The 24,233-nt window shown below is 36.4% G+C and overlaps 2 protein-coding genes across 2 annotated transcripts in view; both read left to right on the top strand.

Moving 5' to 3' along the window:
• LOC107713916 (neuropilin-1a) overlaps positions 1-7,269 on the top strand; it is a 64,961-nt gene extending 57,692 nt beyond the window's left edge. The window contains exons 12-17 of the mRNA XM_016519574.1: positions 2,688-2,735; positions 5,123-5,266; positions 5,354-5,366; positions 5,716-5,819; positions 6,360-6,413; positions 6,609-7,269. Coding sequence (XP_016375060.1) covers positions 2,688-2,735; positions 5,123-5,266; positions 5,354-5,366; positions 5,716-5,819; positions 6,360-6,413; positions 6,609-6,895 — 650 coding nt within the window. The 3' untranslated portion in view covers positions 6,896-7,269. The remainder of the gene's footprint in view (positions 1-2,687; positions 2,736-5,122; positions 5,267-5,353; positions 5,367-5,715; positions 5,820-6,359; positions 6,414-6,608) is intronic.
• Positions 7,270-13,576: 6,307 nt separating this feature from the next.
• The window catches only part of LOC107713907 (integrin beta-1-like), a 39,046-nt gene continuing 28,389 nt past the window's right edge, over positions 13,577-24,233 (top strand). Inside the window, exon 1 of the mRNA XM_016519559.1 lies at positions 13,577-13,829. The gene's annotated coding sequence lies outside the window, so the exon portion shown is untranslated. The remainder of the gene's footprint in view (positions 13,830-24,233) is intronic.

Genomic DNA, 24,233 nt, shown 5'->3' with positions numbered 1-24,233 from the left:
TCCTGAAAAAAAATGTACTCAACTGTTTTAAATATTGATAATCAGCAAATCAGCATATTAGAATGATTTCTGAAGGATCATGTGACACTGAAGACTGGAGTAATGATGCTGGAAATACAGCTGCGCATCACAGGAATAAATTACATTTTACTATATATTTGCATAGAAGACAGCTATTTTAAATTGTAACATTATATATTTCACAGTACTGTTTACTGTACTACTTTTTCATCATCAAAATAATTTGTATACTCTTTTCCACAATTGGAGCTCTATTCCTTAAAAAGATAGATGTCAAGCTCCTGCAAAAGGACAAATACTGTATATGATGACTCTAAGTAAGCCAATTGTAGCTCATTTCCCCAAATAATGGGCACATTTAAAATATTTGTTTATGATATAGAAAGGCAGCATAAAAACAGTCCGCATTCTGCACTATTCAAGTCTTACACACAGACGTGTCAAGGAATTTGGCTACAGTTGTCGTATTCCTCTTGTTAAGCCACTCCTGAACCACAGACAACGTCAGAGGCGTCTTACCTGGGCTAAGGAGAAGAAGAACTGGACTGTTGCCCAGTGGTCCAAAGTCCTTTTTTCAGATGAGAGCAAGTTTTGTATTTCATTTGGAAACCAAGGTCCTAGAGTCTGGAGGAAGGGTGGAGAAGCTCATAGCCCAAGTTGCTTGAAGTCCAGTGTTAAGTTTCCACAGTCTGTGATGATTTGGGGTGCAATGTCATCTGCTGGTGTTGGTCCATTGTGTTTTTTGAAAACCAACGTCACTGCACCCGTTTACCAAGAAATTTTGGAGCACTTCATGCTTCCTTCTGCTGATCAGCTTTTTGAAGATGCTGATTTCATTTTCCAGCAGGATTTGGCACCTGCTCACACTGCCAAAAGCACCAAAAGTTGGTTAAATGACCATGGTGTTGGTGTGCTTGACTGGCCAGCAAACTCACCAGACCTGAACCCCATAGAGAATCTATGGGGTATTGTCAAGAGGAAAATGAGAAACAAGAGACCAAAAAATGCAGATGAGCTGAAGGCCACTGTCAAAGAAACCTGGGCTTCCATACCACCTCAGTAGTGCCACAAACTGATCACCTCCATGCTACGCCGAATTGAGGCAGTAATTAAAGCAGAAGGAGACCCTACCAAGTTATTGAGTACATGTACAGTAAATGAACATGCTTTCCAGAAGGCCAACAATTCACTAGAAATGTTTTTTTTATTGGTCTTATGGAGTATTCTAATTTGTTGAGATAGTGAGTTGGTGGGTTTTTGTTAAATGTGAGCCAAAATCATCACAATTAAAAGAACCAAAGACTTAAACTACTTCAGTCTGTGTGCATTGAATTTATTTAATACACGAGTTTCACAATTTTAGTTGAATTACTGAAATAAATGAACTTTTCCACGACATTCTAATTTATTGAGATGCACCTGTAGGTATTTAACTTTATTGATATTAAACTGTCCCTCGTAAACATTATTTAAAATTATTTACTATTTGCCATATACACCAGGAAAGACAAACTATAATGCAAAAAGAATGGCAGTCATTTATGGTGTGGTGCGGTGTGTTGCGGACCGGGTTTGGTGAGCCGCTCTGTGCCAAAAAACCCAGGGCCACTTTTTGGCCCCAGTCCACCCCTGATTCCATTCCATAATTCATACTGTTTTACATACAATTAGTGTAAATAGCCGCTGCAATTTTTTTAGTGAAAATAGCATATTTTCTTAGTGATAAATGCTATTTACACTAAGTGCAAATAGCAATGGATTCTATTTACACTAAGTGAAAATAGCAGTATTTTCTGCCTTTATACTACTTATTGCAAATAGTAGCAATTATCTGCACCTCAGTATTGTAGTACATTATAAAATAGTATGCAATAATAACGTATTGAGTGTAAATAATCATTTGAATTCAAATTATTAAATGGATGCCACCTTATTGGGATAAGATAAGCCCTCTTAAACTTTTCGATAAACTTTTCGATTATTTCCTTCATTTTTATTGAAAATAAATGCCTTTCCGATGTGATATGAGATTTGAAATAGGGAGAAAAAAATAGGTTGGCAAAAGGTGGATTCGAACTCGGGTCGAAAATGACTTTGGCACATGCTTTTCCAATCTACGCCACTGGAGCTGATTTTATACAATCGTCTTTTGTAGTGTTGAGTAGACCAACCGTTGGTGGGCGGAGTTTGTGTAAATAGCTTCTGCCAACAAGGTGGGCTATTTGCACTTAGTGTAAATAGACACTCCGCGAGAAAAAAAAAATGGTATTAAACAGTAACACTACCACACTGTATGTAGTATACAGTGATATAATACTCCATTCCAACCTAGTTCATGTGTGACTATTAAAATTTCTTCTGCTCTCCAGCTGCTAATACTAACACTGCATTATAAATTCTGCCTCTAATCTCCTCTGTGTTCACTTCAGTGCAGTCTCACAGAGTGTGTGTTGCACAGAATTACACTCACCTCTGCTAAATGCTTAAAGTAAAGGTTCCAACGTTTCTGAACATATTTGCATGTCTCATCCGGCAAAGCTCGTTTTAAAAATGCTAAGCAAATACAAAGAGGGGAATTAGCACAGTCAGATCCTTACCTCCTGATAATAATATAGTGTCTCACTTTAAGTTTTCATCTAATGGCCTTCTCTGTGTCCACACTACAGGTGGAACCGCTGCGCCAGAGACGACCACAGAGACGAGCACCGTTCCAGGTGAGAAAGGTACTTACCTCTAATTCTATCCGTAATTTCTTTAATTATCCAGGATTGTGCTAATGCATACTCCCTTAAAGGTGCGGCGTGTCATTTTTGCAGTGTTAGCATACTTTCTCCTATCCCAGTTCAATGTGCACAGACAACTCTAAGTAAGCCAATTGTAGCTCATTTCCCCAAATAATGGGCACATTTAAAATATTTGTTTATGAGTTTCATGCAGGATTACCTGTTTTTCTGAACAAGAGAAAAAAAATGATGCACTCTATTTGATGAGGGCCAGTAAGCAATTTTCTTCAGAAAAATTTTTGCAGTTACATTTGGTGTCGCTAGCAGCACAGAAATTACGCACTGCACCTTTAAGAAAGAACATTCTTATTGTATGTTTTCTTAGTTCTCTATTTGGTTGTTGAGGCCATTTGATTATAAGTGTGTAAACTCAAAGATGAGTATGTAATCTCGTTTCTGAAGTGTTCTTGTGAAAATCTATAAAGAGCCCCTCTGATTTGCTAATTCAGCGTAATGACTGATTAGCCATTCAAGACTGCTCACTAATGGGCAAATGAGAAATGCCCCTTAACTGACCTTGTCTAATTAGCCAGTTTGTGTGTGTGTGTTTGGCCCTGTCTGAGCCTCATCACAACAGCAAAACAGCAACACAACTGAATAGATTGAAGGTCCTAATAAGCATGTGTCCTTGTGTGTGTGTGGTCTTGGTTGGTTAACATTGAATAGATGTGTGCGCTTTCTATTATTGGATGTGGTTTATTTGCTATGACAAGCATTCAAAACTGGTAGAACGTTCTGGACTGCGGTGAAACGTATCCTTGCACTGTCCTACACTGCAACAGCCCCAATCCATTTAAAGATGGTAAAGAAGAAATAACTTTTAATTGGAAACTGGCATTTTTTTGTAGCGGCAGTGGCTGCATGCCTGAGCTGCGGCTTTTAATGGGAAATTCTTTCCTTTGCATTCAGTGAGCAAATACCATGTGAAGCTCGTGGAGAATCCTGGCATTATTAAGGGAGCGGAGCGCTTGGCTTTATTAAACTGTCTAGAAAAGTCTGAGACTGTGCAGGCATAGCTGACATCCTAGACATGCTTCTGCTTTTCTGTCCGTCTCAATTCTCTCTGCTCTTCATGCTGTCTCTCTCTGTGGCTTTCTATCTCTCACTCAATCTAACTTCGTTAAATCCCTCCCTCCTTCTTTAATGTCAATCTCAGTTTCAAAGCTTCATTGTTTGGTGTGCTCTGTATTCTCGCTCAAGATCTAGCTATATTTGGTGTATAAATGTGGATTTGGCTTAGGCACGACTGAATTTGGAATGGATTTAGAAATGCTCATGCTTAAATGATGGTGTTTTCTGCTTGTAAAATAACTCTTTGTTGCCATCAAGTGGACAGTAGATATAAAGCATGTAGTTTGGAGATTTGTGTAGTCCAATCAATCACACAGTAGCTTCAAAACATTCAAATGGTATACACTACTGTTAAAAAAAAATGAATACCTTTATTCAGCAAGGTTTTATTAAATTAATCAAAAGTGACAATATAGGCATTTATAATGTTACAAAAGATTCTGTTTCACTCTCAGAAAAAAAGGTACAAAAGCTGTCACTTACAAAAGGTACTAAAATGTACTCTTTAGATATGAATATGAACATTTAAAGTAATAATATGCATCTTTTAGGAGTAAATAAGGTACAAAACGTACATTTTGAAAAGGTACCATCCCAGTGACAGCTTTTGTACCTTTTTTTCTGAAAAATATAATGTGTCACGGTTTCCACAAAAATATTGTGCAGCACAACTTCATTCAACATTGATAATAATCAGCATATTAGAATGATTTCTGAAGATCATGTGACACTGAAGACTGGAGTAATGATGCTGGAAATACAGCTTTGATCACAGAAATAAATTACATTTTAACAGATATTCACATAGAAAATAGTTAGTTTAAAATGTAATAACATTTCACTGTTTTACTGTATTTTTAATCAAATAAATGCAGCTTTGGTGAGGAAAAGAGACTACTTTCAAATACATAAAAAAATCTTTGCAAGCCCAAACCTTTGAATGGTGGTGTACATAATTTTTTCATCATGTTTACTCATATATTATATTTATTGTACTATATTAAAATGCATTAATGTAAATAATATCATAGTATTATTATTAAATATAAAAGGTAACCTTTCCAAAATATAAATCATAGCAATATTAATTTTGTTATTAAATATAAAAAGTAATAATTCTAAAATATATAATATTCTGTGTGTGTGTGTGTGTGTGTGTGTGTGTCACTGCTTTAGTAATATGAAATCAAATAGTGTATATGTTAATAATCTTTCCCTGTGTGTTTGTGTGTGTGTTCTCTCTGTAGCGTTCCTGTGGTTTGCCTGTGACTTTGGCTGGGCCAGTGATCCTTCTTTCTGTGGCTGGATGTCAGAGGACAGCGGTTTCAGGTGGCAGATCCAGTCCAGCGGCACCCCGACTCTAAACACCGGCCCAAACATGGACCACACTGGTAAGAAAAAAACTGCACCCATTGGCCTCACAGCACGGAAAGTGTGAAACATCCGAGCCTCACATCCTTTCTCTCCGTCTGCTGTAGGCGGATCAGGGAGGTTTGTTAGGATAGGACAATATTTGGCTGAGATACAACTATTTGAATATCTGGAATCTGAGGGTGCAAAAAAATCTAAATATTGATAAAATCGCCTTTAAAGTTGTCCAAATAAAATCTTTAGCGATGCATATTACTAATCATAAATGAAGTTTTTATATATTCTCGGTAGGAAATTTACCAGATATCATGGAACATGATCTTTACTTAATATCCTAATGATTTTTGGCATAAAAGAAAAATCGATAATTTTGACCCATACAATGTATCATTGGCTATTGCTACCAATATGACTAATTTTGTGGTCCAGGGTCACATATAGTTCAAATTTAATGTTGGTGTTTGTCTTTATTTCAGGTGGTAATTGAAAGCGTAGTGGAGAGGAAGAGTTGGGGAGACATTGCTGTGGATGACATCAAAATCTTAGACAATCTGAACATGGCTGACTGCAAGGGTGAGTCAGTTAACCCATTATAGTGCAAAATACACTGAGATGAATTAAGACTGTGTCATACATCCTATGGTTTTGGATATTTCTGCTACTACTGCTGTAATGACAAAGCTGCTCATTTTCGAACATTTTTTATGTACAGACACTTGGAGTCAGGTTAGATGCCATATTGAATTGAATGCGAATGAAAATGAAAATGAGTCTGTGAAGGACAAACGCACAGTTTTGCACACTGTATGAAAGTCCTAGATCATGTCATTTTCACAACTCCTAACTTTCAACAGTTTTATAGAGTTTTTATGTTATTTTATTTTATTTTTTTCAACCACTCACAGCCTTGTTTTCATTCCCTTCAAATATTAAATATGGTGCTACGCTGACTAAGATCTATGTATTAAAATATTTAAATAACATATTTACCAATCATTAAAATAATTACATTTAAAAATTCCAGAATTTTCTTACTTTAATAACTGGGTTTACACTTTATTACCAATGAATTTAATATACATTTCCTGACTGTTTTATGTTGCCCTTTTATAGACCCAGATGTCCCAGCAGAGCCAATTCTACCTGAGGACAGCTTCAATGAAATCAGTAAGTGGCTTTCTCAAATATAATGCATGCAAATGCTGAATAAATGTTGGAACACTCTCAAAATTAGTGACTGTAGTGTCCTGCACCCACTAGTAAAAAAAAAAAAATATATATATATATATATCATTTTTGGTTTGACTGCATAAAATCCAAAAGCAATATCTAAAACAGGCTTGCTGATCTGTTCTCTTCCAGTCGTGGACATCACAGACTTCCCTGAGATTGTGGAGAACCACGAGATCAGCGGCGCCGGAAACATGCTGAAGACGCTGGACCCCATCCTCATCACCATCATCGCCATGAGCGCGCTGGGGGTCTTCCTCGGCGCCATCTGCGGCGTGGTCCTCTACTGCGCCTGCTCCCACAGCGCCATGTCCGACAGGAACTTATCCGCCCTGGAAAACTATAACTTTGAGCTAGTGGACGGCGTCAAGTTAAAGAAGGACAAGCTCAACTCACAGAACACGTACTCAGAAGCGTGAGGCGCCGACCAATCAGAGGGAACCTCTCCTCAGGGAGGGCGGGGCTAAAATGGACTGCCGATGCCTTCCGGTTGGAGGAGGACAAGGCTCTGTGGTTCAGCGAACCAATGGGAGGTCTGGGACTGAGCCATGCTTTTCTCAGGAGCTGCAGTGAACGGAACCTACCAGTAGGGGACACTGTGTACAAAACATTGAATACAAGGAAAAAACAAAACATCATGAAAAATAAGAATATGTACATATGATTGAAATTATTATTTTAATTTTTTATTTCGTATTATTTTTGGTTGATCATTTTTACAATCCGATGCTGGTGTTGAGACCAATATATAATAATGTTATAAAGTATTTATCTTTTTTTTTTTTTTTTTTGGTAGGAGGAAAAACAAATCATTTATTTTTATTTTAAAAGATTGTTTTGCGCTTTAAGGAGATGTGTAAAAAAAATAAATGAACCATATACGGCCAAGGGAAGGTTAATACCCCAAGGTAGGGCAAGAATCAAACGGGGTGGAAAATCATCCAGCCCTGTTGCATTCTGGGTATGGTTCAGTCAGTGCCTTTGGTACATCTTTTTTGGCCTCCTCTGTTGTTTTCTTGGTGTTTTCAACCCTTTAGTTCTAGAAAAAGCTGTCGGTCGAATCTGCAAAACAAATCCCGGTAAATTCATAGCGCTTTAATGTTGAAATCCTGCATATTGTACATACGTTTTAATATATTTTAATGCCCTTTTCAAAGAAACGAGTAAAAGGACAAAAAAGAAAGCTGCAGTATCCCTTTTTTCGTGGGTTGTATGTTGTAAATACAATCGTCTGACTGTTTTGTGAAAGTGAAACGTGTGCTTTTTCCGTCCTGTTTGGTTGTTTTGCTACGCTCCCAAAAGATGCAGCCCTTGTTCAAAACAGATACAAATCCAGCGCGCATTTCATCATGGGAACATAAATGCATTTCATAGGCGAGTTTTATTCACCTGGATTACAGATTTATAATCATCATATCCTCTATAATCACATTCAGAATGTCTGTTTATCCAGCATACCAAAAAAAACAAATTTGATGATCGTCATTGCCTTGATTGCTTTGATTTGAGGTTTCATCAAAGCGCTTCTTTCACCATCCGTCGAGCTTGAATGCATGTGCTCTTGAATAAAACTCTCATTTTAAGAGTGGTGCTATTAAAAGTTCTCACGCATCGCTTCGCAAGCGTTCTGTCATTGGCCTTGTGTCTGTACCAAAGGACTGTTGCCTCAAACTGCAGGGTCCAATCGCAACAACCCATTCTCTTGAGACGTCTGGAGACCATCTCATCTCATTGTCATTGGGTCGACGGCTTGGATTCTGGACCGCTGGATGGGTCTGATTTTAGCAATGCCGTACACACGTAGTTTAACCGATAACAGGGCTTCACTGCTGACAATACTAATGTATTCTACAGGTTTCTGGGTATGTTCATGTACTGTGCTGTATACTGTTGTTTTCCCGTTTCTTTCCGGTAGTTTCCGATGACATGAATCCTCGTGTCGATGCTACATGTGTGTCAGCTGAAGCTGGATAAAGGCGACTGGCTTCAGTCGGGATTCTGTGAGAAAGCATACTGTAGCATTAACGAAAAAGAAACAATGTTGCACTGATCAATATATTTGATGAAGTTTATGTGTTTATAGCATTCATTTGTAAAAAAGACAACTGAAATAAAAAAGACAGTGTTCATTTTTTTATATAGTTTCAGAATATGTAATACGATTCTGAAATGGTCAATTATCAAGATGTTTTCATTATTGAAAAAGATATACAGATTTCCTATAGTAAAGCTCCCGTTTACCTGACCCTGGTTATCTTTTGCTTTTTGTACTGTCGTTGAAATTTTGTGCCGATTTGTTTCTTTTTCATTTTCTTTTTTTTTACAAGAAGATGCAGAAGCAAAGAAAACTTTTATTTTCAATACTGCCTCTGTACGTTGCTGTTGTAGGAAGGAAAAAATGAATAAAAAACAGCAAGGCCTTAAAATGGATATCAATGGTTTGTATTTGAACATCTGCATCAGGAAAGAAAATCTCCTCCACATCTGCTCTGTCTCTGATCGAATCAGATCGACTGACATATTCCAAAGATTCAGCTCCAATAAATATGTTCCGAAACTTTTGCTCTTTTTATAAGTTATTTTTCTTTTGTTCTTTTTTTAACTATAGATGACATGCAAAGAGCATGCAGGTGTAAAGACAGGACAGCAGAGGGCGATGTTCAGCAACTTGATAACAAGAGAAGCACTGTACTTTTGACATATTTACATAATATAAATGTACACTTTTTGTGGTTTTGAGGGCTTATTTTACACAAAAGAAGAACTGGAAGTATTCAAATGAGACACAAAAGTGTCCACCGTCCACCAGCAATATCAGTATATTTCTAACCAGAGGGACTCTAATAGCAATGTCTGTGAACTTACTCTAGTGTGTATTGTGTTAATTATTTGATTAGTTATATTACATAAATGCTTATTAATTCAAGTAATAACGAGCATATGTAATCACTGAAGAGCTCCAGTGAATATTTCTCAGGGCTGAAAGTTAATTACTGTGTAGACACATGCTTTAAAATGCTTTTGAGCATTTTACTGATATTTCAGGAAAAAGACAGTTTAATGAACAAGCTTGATATTTTAGCGGGGCATGTCATGTCATGAAAAAGTCAACTTCAAATCTTAAAAGTATATTTTTAAAAAGCTGTACTGACGTATATTACAGAAAATGGTAATGCATTCGTTTAGAAACCAATTCTCACTATTAACTAGTAGCTTATTAGCATGCATAGCATATTGCCTGTTTATTAGTACTTATAGAGCACATATTAATGCCTTATTCTGTATGAATCTAGATCTCTTAATCCACCCAATACCTAAACTCATCAGCTACCGTACTAACTATTAATAAGCAGCAAATTAAAGAGTTTATCGTGGCAGAAGTTGTTGGCTAATAGTGAGAATTGGTCCCTAAACTAAAATGTGACCCAGAAAAGATACTTTATTTCAAAGTGACGTAGTTACGCCTTACATGTACTTACTTTAGTAATAAGTGTAAATTATTAAGTAACTAACCCTAAACCAAACCATAACCTAATAATACTCAGTACTTAGTTGTGTAATTACACTGCAACAACATTACCTTAAAATAAAGTGTAACCATAATATTAATGAAATAAATGGCCACTTAAGTGCACTTAAAGGGAGACACTTTCAAGAGAAATTTGTGATAATGTCAAATTAAAGGTTATTAAAATCATTATGTTTTAATCTTTTGTCGTGCTTTAAAGAAGTGCACTAATGTGTTACTTATATGTACACTATATTTTAATTTAATTGCGAGTCTGAAAACATTACATTCAGTTTGTACTTAAGTACATTCTTTTAAAGTATATTACTCATTTTTAAAGTATGTTAAAGTGTACTTCTTTTTCACAAGGGTAAGTGGCCACAATGAGAAACTGCTATTTAACGACAGGCCGTGGTGTAGAGGAGGGGACCTTAGGGACATACCCCGCCCGAGGGTATAAAAAAGCTTTAGCCAGGCCGGGCGCAAAGTCGAGATAGGAAGGAGCCACAGAAAGCTTGTGCACTTTTGGACAGACAACAATAAATAAGACTCACAGAACATAAATCGTGACCGACACACACAGAGAGCTTTGTTGAATGACAGAAAAGCTAGCGCCGGCTGCACCTCACGTGCTTTTAAAGCTTCCTGGTCATGACGTCACCCGCCGCTGACGTCTCGCCCATCGTTCAACTGATTACACATATGATTCAGAGCTTGGTATCGCTGAAGGCGTTCCCCTAGCGTTTTCCGACGCAGCTCGAGTTCCCGAAGGGGAAACATATATATGCCAGCTCGGGTTACACAAGCTTTGCTCTGAAATCTATTAGTTCTTTGCTCAGGGGCCAACAAACAGACAGACACACACACAGAAGCATGGGAAATATATGGGTTTCCTCAAAGTTTTACGTTTTTTCATGTAAAAAATCGCAAAAAAAAATATAAGTAAATTTACTTAAATTTAAGTAATTTTACATCCTTTTTAAAATGACATATATTGTTTTAAGGTAGGCCTATATCATTCCAAGGTTTTAGTGGTTTTGATGATGATGATGATGATGATTTATTGATTTATTTAGGCCTATTTAAGCTTAATATCTGACTTTTTTAATGTCTAGCTAGCTATTAAAAATGCTTACTTTATTTAAACAAAAACAAAACCGAAAAAACACCATTGTCACATATTTAATATGTTTATTATGTAGCAGAAACAGAATAATCTTCTAATAAAAATAGTAATTTTCATATAAATTGTAAGTCACATGCCACATTGTCATGATCGTGTAACTCACATTAATGAACACTAGAGGCCAGTGTTGTATTCACAATAACACAATAACCCTTAAAAGCTCTATTATCTCGAATTTAAAACATCATTATGGACACGATAGATGATAAATAGTATATTGAGCTGTTGTATTTTAAGGCAGTTTGTACTATGGTAAACTGCGTCAGTACACTGAAGAATTTCATATAAAAATTTGTTAGATCCTACTTGTAATAAAGTTGAATAAATGATCATTTATTATATCAGTCATGTGATAGTAAGAACCTATTGGTCCTAAAATCTAAAACAATTTATTTCAGTTCATTCTGCCTGATGGTGTAATGAAAAAAGTATTTCAGTATTCAGGCAGGAATTCATTGCGAACGCTGCATTGCCTCTTTTGGGCGTCTCTTTTTCTTCTGCTTATGTAATCATAGCAACCAAGGTTTTCTGGGTCTGTTTTTTGCACATAATACAGGATCTTTTTCCATCATTCCTTTTAATAATGCAGCCACCCAATACTTTCAACATGAAGCCTGGTTTCAAACCAGATTTGAAGCTCTTTTTTTAATATCTCTCTGTGTCAGTTCTTTCCCCTTAGACTTTCACTTCTCTTCTTTATTCCCTTTTCTTTAGAAGTTATTCTTTATTTAAAGATGTATTTTTATAGAGAGAGTCAATTTTAGCAGTGTCCATCAAAACTCATATACTAATACGAATCAACGTTTTATTATTTGGTGTAGAAAAAAAAACGTATACATGCTAAAATTGTACCATTAATACAGTTATAATAAAAAAGACAAGACATGATATTGAATTTACTACATTTGTATTTAGTATTATCTGATATTTATCTGCAATTTTAATTTAATACTTGAAAAATGTCAGTTTGTCTATCGAAACAAGTAGCTAACTTTTGCCAAGCAAGCTAATGTCACTTGTCAGCTAGCAAGTAAAGTTCTAGAGCAGCTTATGTCCTGAAATAGCATTCAGTGAGCAATAGCTGATACTAAATATTTTAATACATACTTAGCCCGTTTGCACTGAGCACCAAAACAGCTTCTTTCATTTTTTTCCAGTTGGAACCATGGACGAATTAAAGGTTTATTTCACCCAAAAATGGAAATTCTGTCATCAATTACTCACCCTCATGTCATTTCACACCTGTAAGACCTTCTTTCCTCTTCCGAACACAAATAGAGATATTTCTGATGAAATCCGAGAGCTTTCCCTCTATAGGCAGCAACACAACTTACACAATCAAAGCCCAGAACGGTAGGAAAGACATGGTTAAAGCACTCCCTGTGACTTCAGTGGTATAACCTCAATTTTATTAAGCAACAGAGTGCTTTGTTTGCACTGTGTGTTAACGAGAGCATTAAAATGTATTTGTATTGTGTTCATGCCATAGAAGACTGGCGTCAACACAACGCACATGAGTGAGTGTTCACCCTGTTGAAAAAACCAGCATATGCTGGTTAGGTATGTTTTGACGCTGGGATGCTGGGTTTAAGCTGGTCCTTTGCTGGTTTACCAACAAACCAGCAAAGGACCAGCATAAACCAACAAAGGACCAGCTAAAACCAGCAAAGGACCAGCATAAACCAGCAAAGAACCATCTTAAACCAGCAACGGGCCAGTTTAAACCAGCAAAGGACCAGCACAAACCAGCAAAGGACCAGCTTAAACCAGCAAAGGACCAGCTTAAACCAGCAAAGGACCAGCTTAAACCAGCAAAGGACCAGCTAAAACCAGCAAAGGGCCAGCACAACCCAGCAAAGGACCAGCACAAACCAGCAAAGGACCAGCACAAACCAGAAAAGGACCAGCTTAAACCAGCAAAGGACCAGCTAAAACCAGCAAAGGACCAGCCCAGCAAAGGGCCAGCACAAACCAGCACAAACCAGCAAAGGACCAGCTAAAACCAGCAAAGGGCCAGCACAAACCAGCACAAACCAGCAAAGGACCAGCACAAACCAGCAAAGGAGCAGCTTAAACCAGCATCCCAGCGTCAAAACATACCTAACCAGCATATGCTGGTTTTTTCAACTAGAGTACCACAACATGTGTTTGGATAATATTTTCGAAAATAAAGTGGTAAATTATGTTTTTGTGAAAAAAAAGCACTCATGTCACTTAATAAAATGGATTACTTAATGATGATTAGTTATTTAGTACTTAAAGACCAAATGACTGAGGCAAACGCACTGTTTTATTGAGTGTTGGACTGAGAGGGCTCGTGGCGTCATAAGGCATTGCTGATGACGTCAGGAGGTATTTCTTGTAGGGGCGGGGCCTGTGTGAGCGTCTGCTGACCTCATAGTTTTTCATCCAGCGTTCAGCAGCTCTTCTTCGTTCCAATGCAAACCCGTAGACGATAAACGCGGCCAGAGGACTTTGTGGAATGGTTCATTTCACAGCGGACGGACGCAGAATGGATTGTTTGGCGTGATTTGTTTTGACTGAAGGATTTAAGAGAAGCTCGTTTAGGGTTAAAGAGAAAGAGAAGGATACACGTTGACAAAAGACCCCTATGAGGCTTCGAAAGTGAAGAGAGAAAACTAGTCATAAAAGCCATAAGGTAAAGTTACCGTCTCAATGCTGTCCGCCGAATGAAAGGACGCAGTTTTCATCGGGGTTTTATTTGATAGAAAATGGTAAAGTGGTGTTTAAATCAGACGTGAGTGTGATTTAAAGCGAGAAATGTGTGGTAAAGTTGCTTGTGTGGCTCGAGTAACGGTCCGTCTCGCAGATATTTTAGGTGCTTTATAAAAATATGTTGTTCTTCTGTTAGGTTACTCCTAAAGCCTCTCATTACTGGCTATTTACTTGTTTTTTGTCATTTCTAGCACACAACAGGGGGGGAAAATGTTCGACTGACGCTTTATCTGTTGTTTCGTTTTATGTTCCATCTGTTTTTTATCAATATGAAAGCAGCAGCACATCTACACATGTTGCTAGGGAGAATAATCTTTCTTAGCATTTTGTGCCTCTATACTATTTTTATTATTATTATTTATTTATTTTTATTTTATTTATTTTGTTTTGAGTCGAGGGGTTTATTTAAAGTGATTATTGTTATTATTATTATTTTAAAAGTATTGATTTTATTATTAATATTATCATTATTTAATTTCCACAGTTGTATTTCTTAATCTAAGACCAAATGAAAAATGGAACGATGACGCATAGAACGTTTGAAAGTGTCATTTTACATTAAAATCTCGAGCTCACGCTGTACATTTCATGTGGAACCTGGGTAACACTTTTCTAGTTAAACCATTCTCACTATTATTAGCATGCCTATTATTAACATATTGACTGTTTATTTGTACTTATAAAGCACACATTCTGCATGACCCTATCCCTAATCCTACCCAATACCTAAATTTAACAACTACCTTACTATTAATAAGCAGCAAATTAGGAGGAGTTTATTGAGTCAAAAGTCATAGTTAATGGTTTGTTAATAGTAAGAATTGGACTTCAAAATAAAGTGTGACCAGAACGTGATTTGGACTTTGAAAAATATGATTCTTAGAATTAGTTTTCAAATCATAGGCATTGTGTAAATAAGCAATGAAATGAGAAATAAACAAAAAGAAGTACTTTGAGCAAGTAAACAGCTTACATGACTATGTAATGGATTTGCTCATCTGTTTTCTTAGGTAAATGCATCTAACCGCTATCCAGTATTTAAACACAGGCCATGGTGTTTATCTGGACTAACTATACAGTACAGAATGACTGTATACTGTATCTACAGACATTTCTCCTTTTACTGTATAACTAGGGTACATATTGGACACAAATGGAAAACATGAGTGAGAGAAACACACACACACAAAAGCTTCCTAAAGCTGACATGTTCCTTTGAAATGTCAATATTTCAGGAAACAGTCTGCATTGATTCATTGGATGCAGTGACACCCTTGTACCCATTTTAATCAGAGGACAGAGGATGTCTGGCTGCTCTGTCCTTTAGAACAACCTTGCGTCTGACAGCAGAGGAGCTTTTTTAATCAAGTAAATGGGTGTAAGACTCAGTGTAGGTGGAATAAATCAGGTGTGTGGTCAGTAGCATCTGTTCGCTGACAGTATACGTGACCTCTGACCTTCACAACAGCTGCTGGACAGAAAAAAACGTTATTGTTGGACCTTTAACCAGCGACTCCTTTTGACAGATAAGTGCTGAGCACATCACAATCCTGTGTTGTGTTTCTGCTTCTTTGGTTAATTATAGATGCTTAAAATAGTTTAAATGTGAAGTTATCACTCATGATTCTAACTTTAAATTAGTGTTTAGGTTTTCTCGTGAACTTTAAATGCAAATGCAAAGGAAAGTGTTGGAGTTTCGATTCATGCTGGACACTTGTTGACTACTTTTCCTTCACTATCTGGTCCAACGTATTAAAATGCATATGCTTATTTTTCTACAAAACTAATTTCAAATATATGAGTTCAGATCAAAAGCTCTTTGAAGATCATTCAAAGCATGCATTTTGTCGAGTGTGTCCAAACGTTTCATTGGTGCATTTCTTGTGTATGATGTAGATAATAATGCTTTAGTGTTAGTCTTATTCAAGCACTCTTGTCAGTTCTGATCTTAGTAAAAATATTTATAGGAACGGATCCAGTCATTGTTTTCCAGACCTTGTTTGGCAGTCGTCCTGAATCCAGGGATAGGACTAACCCAAAAAATGTCAAATCCAAAAAAAGTACATTCTGTCATTATTTACTTATGCTGTTCTAAACCCATATCCACCTTTTTCCTTCACCCCATGACGCTTTGCATGAATAATGGAAGTAACTTCCGTTAAACAGTAAATAATAAGCAGAAGTTTTGCTCCATGAACACAATAATAAACATTTTCAAAAACTGAGTACAATGGGGTGAGATTATTCTACTCGCCCTTCAACCATAACATTAAAAGGAAATTTAAAAGTGTAAAAGCATTAACGAATTACATTCAACATACCATAACTCCTAAAGCTAGATTCTGTCCGCAGCAACATTAAGGACATGTTAAATATCATTGTAGTAATATATGTCTACGTAACAATTACATTTGAAAGCATCAGTGTTCAAACAAACCTGGAAAGAGACGACAGGATTTTGGAAGAAAAAACAAGAGATTTTTAGTGCATTCTAGTTCATTATTCATGGGATATATTGTTGTCTTTTTTCATATTGTTTCAGCAGACTGAAAATAGCTCTTGCCATAGATATTCTTGTTATATTATGTCACATTAAAATAGAGTTGCGTTATTCTCCTGACTTCTGAAAATAGAACATGAAGGACAATGAACAGCTCATTCAGTCAAACTGACAGAGAAGGATTATTTGTAGCACTACCTTATGAATTAAAATGATTTGTTTCAGTCATTTTGAGTGGACCGTCCCCAAACCAGAAGTGCCTCCCATCATTTAAAATGCTATAGGCTCATTGGGAAGAAGGTGGATAATTATCTTTCATGGAATACAAAAGTTTTTTTTTTCGTTACTCGTGCACCAGGGGCTGTAAAGCTCCCCAAAGTCACAAAAAAACAGCGTAAAAGTAGTCTCTGTGACCCGTGTGCTGTATTATAAGTCTTCATACAAAAGTGAGGAACAGACTTGATTTTTTTTTTCACTGCAAATCTTCCACTGTAGCTTATCAGTTTTATTGATTGAATATGCTTTATATTTAAATGTGACAAAGTATGATCAATTAATACACAATAGTCAAAGAAATTTGGCATCATGGCATCAAACCTGGTGTTACATGTCTTGAAATTTCATATCTGAATATACAGAAACATGTGAGTATACAAAAGTTATACATAAGTTTCACACACAGCCATGTCATTGGTTCTGTGGTACTTTTTTTGTCATGTTTGGATATTTCTGGCAATCTGATCGCCATTGTTTTAATGGTTGCTTGGACACTTTGGAGACACTTCACCCATTTCTTCGTGTAGACCATTTTGAGCTGCCTAAAAATGTCACAAAGTTTGCATGTTGTTCTCAGTGTCTGTTTCTTTATTGTAGGGCTGTTGTAAAGCTGTCAGACTTAAATCTTAAAACACATGTGTTTGGAGGAACTCAGCTCTAAATGCCCCAACTTTTCTTCTCAAAACATTTAGCTTGTCTTCAGTATTCTTAATGCTTATATTTTGGCTTATAAAGAATTGAAATCTGTGACTGTGGGCACATTTGCTTTAAACTCTGTTCTCAAATGTATGTTTTCATGTTGCGATAAAGGAGCTCAGAATGTGTCTATCTCCTTTCCACTGGTAAAATCTCTTGTTTGATGTTGGTCTGCAAATTAGGCCCCTGTTTAATCTGATCTACTTTTTGTCCCCTCCCTATTTCCTTCGAGCCGTCCGCTCTTATCTGATCTCGGTTCTCATTGCTCATACCGGTCAGCCAATGAGAAAGAACCTTTCTTTGCCGGTGTACAATGTAAGCAGTATTCATGTGAGCCAGCGGAGGTCACAAAGTAAATTAGCTTGAAATTGACCTGCAGTGGCTTGTGGTCAATGCAGTATTGTGTAGCTGGTCTGTCAACCATTTTAACCAATCTTCTTGCCAGTCTGTCATGAGTAAAAATGCTGAAAACAACTGTTGTTGTACATGCTGAGTGAAGGGAATAGAACAGAAAACTATTTTACCAAAAAAAGTGCTTGCAGTAAATGCATATGCAAATGATTTCCATATGTTAGCAGCTACATTATTCACATTAAATTTTAAGGTTTACCATTATTCTTACCTCTACAGTGAGCATGAACTGCTTTGTTAAGGTCTTTGGGTAAGTCGATGGCCTGTAGTATCATTAGTTTGGGAAAGTTTTGAATCGATTGTGCACAGTGAACAGCTGTGGGTAGAAATGCAGAACCATTCGGACACATCTGTCAAAAAAAGAAAACCAGTTCACAAAGTGAGACAATATATTCTTCCTGATCTGGGATAAATACTCACCCAACAGGAAGATTAATCTGAATTCAGTTGCCCTCATTTGAACTACTTTCAGATCAGTTTAATGTCACTGGAAGTTATTCATCTCACATTGAAACACAAGGTAGGGCTTTTGTACTTGGAAAGCTGCATTGCATAGAGAATTATTCAGTCTAGTCTCATTGTTTATACGTAGGTATTTATTTGTAGCCAGGTACAAAAACATACTTTTTGAATGAATGAATTTTTTTTATGTATATTGTTGTTGTACCCTAATATGTAAATTGGGGAGGATGCTGAAAGCTAAAATATGGAAGGACTGACAGCATCTAAAAAGTAAACAGTAGAAACGTTAAATATTTACAAAACATCACAATTATATTTATTTAGCATAATGTTCTTTTTAGCAGCATCATATGACCCCTTTAACAGTTTTATAGGTATACAGTATTGCACATCTCTTAACCCTATAAACATAACCACTCTTCAACAATAAAAAAAATTAAATAAAACTAATAGGCAGAAAAATGTACAGTGGCAATAATTTGTAACCATGCACCATTATATAGATACATACAATATAACACCACCTGAAATATGGCATGTCACATGAGAACCAAAAAGCATGCATTTGAGTTGAATTACTGAAATAAATGAACTTTTCCACGACATTCTAATGTATTGAGATGCACCTGTACATTGGTCATAACGATTCTTGAGGCAGCAAATATAGAATTTTTGAAGATTGCATGATTTACAGTTGCTACTGAGGTTGTAGATGAAGATCGTTGAATAAAAACTTGATATGGCTTCATGTGGATTCTGAAAATTTGGATTGCAGTGCAAGAATAAAAGATTGTTTGTAATCCTTTAATGTTGCATTTTGGGCATATTTCATGGTCATTTTTGAGTCATAGCACATTCAGAAAACTGCAGTGGATAATAAAATATTTCATAAATAATAGTTAAATAATTACAGAATTTGTATTCATTTTAAGGCTTTAAAGTGTAGTCTTGTTTACAATGAAAACCTTCTGAAATAAGTTTGCACCAGATGTCTAACTGAACAGAATCAAGTGATATCATTTCAATTTAAGTAAATGAGTCAACTGAATTTAATAAATCAGAATGAAAACATAATCTCAGTGATAGTCAACAACAATGATTTCAACCAATTATTTGCATGAATTAAATATTTGATAAAAAAATAAGGACCTGCTACATTGGCAAATACGTACATGATTTATGTTTTGCTGTCAATACATGAATTCTGTACATTTTATTGTCTATGGTATGAAAATGTAGGTCCATAGGTTTTAGTCAGAGGTTCAGTCTCCAGTTTTGAAATACTTCAAACACTGGTCTAAATAAATAAATACAAATTACAGTTATTACTGTTGTCCCAGGAAACCAATTCCCTACATCTTTTATCTTGTACATCGTGTATCCTGTTTAGCTGTGTCACAAGATAGATAATGTGTGTGACGAGTATGTATATATTTCACGTCACAGTCCTCATCTCCTGTTGGGTTTATGATTTGTGATAACGACCACCTGACTGTACCCTTACTTGTTCAGTTTTGTTTTACTGCCCAAAATTGCACTGACCAAGAGACCAATACAGATCTTAGATAAAAACTGTCCATTTCCTCTAAACTATAATAAGCCTCCCTATCTACCGAGAACATTGACAGCTCTGCTACGCTTGCAATGGTAACACTTTACAAGGATAACTTTAGTTAATGCAATAAACTATGAATTACAAATGAACACTCTAAAAAAATGCTGGGTTAAATATAACCCAGCGCTGGGTTAAAAAGGGACAAACCCAGCTATTGGGTTGTTTTGACCCAGCGGTTGGGTTATATTTAACCCAGCATTTTTTAGAGTGAACATAAATTTGAAATGAGCATTAGTATTTAGCATTAAACATTAACTTACATTAATAAATGTTAGACAGATTGTTGTTCAATGTTCACAGTTAATTAGCATGATACCAAATGCAAACTAAGTTTAACTGTACCAATGTAACCTGTTGGCTTGGCATTGAACTGCTTTACCCTTGTACGACTGAAAGGTTTTGTTCAGCAGTGTTATTGTCCTCTGAGTCATCCCCTCCATTACAGTGAATTATTCATTCATATTCAATAATAAAAATGATAGATGAGCATGTGACTGCGTCATTTTCCAACCACTTAAATCATGCTATTGACCTCAGCGATGCATCAACCGGGTGGAAATGAATCAGATCAGTTCAAGCCTGAAGGGGATTCACTATGAAAGAAATACATTGCATACAATTGTTCATTTGTTATTTTAATGTACATTTCTCAATTAAACTCGTTCATATATGTTCAGTGCCAACCATTATCTCTTATATATCCTCATATAGGCCTATCTATATATATTGGTAGGTATGACAAAAGTCCTGGTGGTTTGGTTTTCATGGGCAGGGCTTCACCGCGAGGGGTTTCTGGCTGTTTGCCAAACTGCATGCTGGTTTCATTTGTGATAGGGGCGATTCCTGTAAAGCCAACACAACGGTTAAAAGGGACTAGTCAGGCAGAAGCAGTAACATTACAACGGCCCCCCAGAACCCTGTAATGCCAGCTTCAGGTCTCAGAGGCGTAATATATCATGCTCAGTGTAGTCTATGCATTATATGTGTGCAAGCATGATTAATTATTCATATTTCCTCATGAGCTGATTCGTTACACTTTTATAGAAGTCTAACTCTCACCCAGCCTTCAGTTTGATTAATTCGGGGTGCATTTGACTGATACTAGCGGAGAAGCCTTTGTTCTGGTCATTGGGAAAACATCTTAGGGATTCCTGGTATGTTTTTTAGGAGGATGGTAGAGTTTATGGTTGACTACTGAGGGTGGAGAAGATGAAATGAAGGGGTTGGGCTTAGGGTGGAACCAAGCTAGATGAGTTTAGCCATATATTCAACCCAGGCTCATTGGAAAAAAACGTGCCTATACCTACATTTTTGCAAAACTCCAAAAAGGATCAAATAAACACACGTGGCATTTCACACAGTTTCTTTTCACACAAATTATGATTACAATGGCAGATTATTGATTAATAAAGACTTATTTTCACATGGTTCCTTGCACAATACTATTTTATGACCTTAAAACACTTTTAACAGTGCATGACTTGTAAACTAATACATTTTGAAGTTTGCATCTCATAACCAGCTTTTCTGATGTAGTAAACTTGCTCAATAGCCCACCTGGTACAGCATTGCACTTGCAAAGTCCTTGAATCACAACAAGTAACAAAAAATCAGCTTAAAGACTTGTAGAAACAAGCTAAAGTGACATGGTTGCTTCAGCAAATGCATGTTTATTTTACATTGATTTGTTTAAGTTAACACTATTGGTTACATTTACGGTCAGCTTTAGTGTATAATGTACATTGTTTTCAGGCACAATAAAAATTATAGCACCACTTACCAGACATTTCTTTTCCAAACTGCCACAAAATGTACAACAACCAGTGTAATAAAACATTGCCAGATTCACATTCATCTTTTTTGGATAAAACTGTAGCACTTTGATTGCCACCCACTGGACATGTTAGAAAATGTTTAAGATGCAATGTAATGAATTTTGCAGAAATGTCACCACAGCAGCATATTTATATTTGTAAGATGACTTTTAGCATCAAGCCAGTTGCTTGAACTACAGTATAACAACATTGCAAGCAGTTACTGGGGTGCTACTGATGAGCTATTCTTAGAGGTGCTAAGTCAAAACAACAGAATGAGAAAAATCCCATTGATTTACATTAAAGGAGGAACCCAAGCCTTATCATACTGACTTGTGCCAGTAACACCAAAAAAAAAAAACACCCTGAACACTTTTAGCAATGACCAAAACACCCTATCATCATGGTGTTTACATTTGTATGAGTAAAGGATGATCGCATTATATTTGGAAATGTAAAAACCAAGTTGCTTTTTGTAGTAGCCTGCACAATGAATGATCTCTCTTTGTTTCTTATGCTGGTGTCTCTCTGCTGCTTGGTGATTACATACATCTTGTTCTATTTGTGCCGTTGTTGAATTGTGGTTGGCTAAGTAATGTTCAGTACAGCAGAAAGTGGTATTGATCCAGTATGACTGTGAAGGATGGGCTTGAACTCGAGCATTAGCATGGTCAATATTCCCCTAAAGGTCCATCTTAGAAAGAGCGTTACTCTTTGATATTTAACAATATTCACCATCGATTTTGTTGTTTGAAAGTCAAGCATAAGGTCAGTTTTGCAAATGCATTTTTTACAGCAGGGATTCTCAAAGTTTTTGTCAGCCAAACCTCTTTGACCTAACATATTCGTTTTTGGTTATTAATATTGGTTTACAGCATGCACGTAATTTATTGTATTCACAAGAAAACTGAAATAGTCATGTTTCAGCAAAAGTAGGGCTCCTCAAATATCTATATTTGCATTAATAGTTCAAGTATATTTAAAAAAAAAAAAAACTACCCTTGCAGATAATATAACATTAATGAAACAAAATGCCACTCAAGTGTACTTAAAGAGAGACTCTTTCATGACTGTGTTTTTAACACACTGAAGTGCACTTTGTAATAATGTCTAATTAAATGTTTAATTTTCAAGTACATTTCAAATTTGTTCAATTTGTTTTAAACTTTTGTTGTGCTTTCATTTTAATGTGTTGACTAACATACTAGGCTCATGTAATGTACTTAATTATATTTTTTAACTGTAGTGAGTTATTCAATATTACATCAACAAAGATGTGAAATTAAAAATTTATTTAAATACATGATTATACATTATTTAAATACATACACAAGTTTCGGTAATACTTAATTTCAAAGTGCCCCTGTTACATGTCCTTACTATAGTAATAATAATAGTAAATTATTCATAATTACAAGCAATTAACCCTAACCCTAATGCTGTTAAATACATGTTGTTAAATAATAATGCTCAGTACTTATTTGTATAATTACGTTGTAACAATAATACCTTAAAATAAAGAGTTACACTTTATTTTATGGTGTCCTTGTCACAAATTGTGTACATTTAAGTGCTGAATAATACAGCGGGTAAAATAAGTATTGAACACATCACCATTTTTCTCAGTAAATATATTTCTAAAGGTGCTGTTGACATGAAATTTTCACCAGATGTCGGTAACAACCCAAGTAATCCATCCATACAAAGAAAGCAATACAAATAAGTTCAGAAGTCAGGTGATTGGCTGGTCATTCTAGCAGCTTTATTTTCTTTCTCTGAAACCAATCGAGAGTTTCCTTGGCTGTGTTTGGGATCATGGTCTTGCTGGAATGTCCACCCTTGTTTCATCTTCATCATCCTGGTAGATGGCAGCAGATATTTATCAAGAATGTCTCGGTACATTTTTCCCATTCATCCTTCCTTCAATTATATGAATTTTGCTAGTGCTACTGTAACGTATATAAATACTGCAATAGCAGATTAAAACAATGGACCAATATCAGAAGACTAAATTCAGCTCGCCTCACTAGCTGCTGCCTGTCTGTCAGAAAGCTGGTGATCCACTGGCAGATGGAGGTGGGCACAGAGAGCTGTGTCAGTTTGTCATTCAGGTAGGCCAGGACCAGTCGCTCAAATGACTTCATGACCACAGACGTGAGAGTGACAGGTCTGTAGTCGTTAAGTCCAGTGATTTTGTTTTTTTTTGTGGACCGGAAGAGCGGGTGCTGGGTGTCAGTCTGGCCTTTTCAGACTGTGGGGGTGGTGTCTTGTACAAGGTGATGTTCTTCAGACAAGTCCATACTGACGCCGGATCACCGATTAGTTCCGGCTTTGATGAAGGTCCGCCTTCCGAAAAACAATATGTGTTGTGATTGGTTAGCTGTCCCAGTGCGTTGTGTTGGCGAACAGCTTAGACGGTGTTTCAGTACTGCCATGCCACTTGCTCCGTCTTTCAACAAAAGCTTTTTGGCGAATCCGGCAGGCACTGTACTCCCTCATGTTGTGGAAGCTGTCCTCAGTAAAATGCGCAGCACACAATAGCAAATTGGGGTT

Source organism: Sinocyclocheilus rhinocerous, unplaced genomic scaffold, assembly GCF_001515625.1.
Source record: "Sinocyclocheilus rhinocerous isolate Xijiao unplaced genomic scaffold, SAMN03320098_v1.1 scaffold642, whole genome shotgun sequence".
In the NCBI taxonomy this organism is placed as follows: domain Eukaryota; kingdom Metazoa; phylum Chordata; class Actinopteri; order Cypriniformes; family Cyprinidae; genus Sinocyclocheilus; species Sinocyclocheilus rhinocerous.
This window is presented reverse-complemented; position numbering and strand designations above follow the sequence as displayed.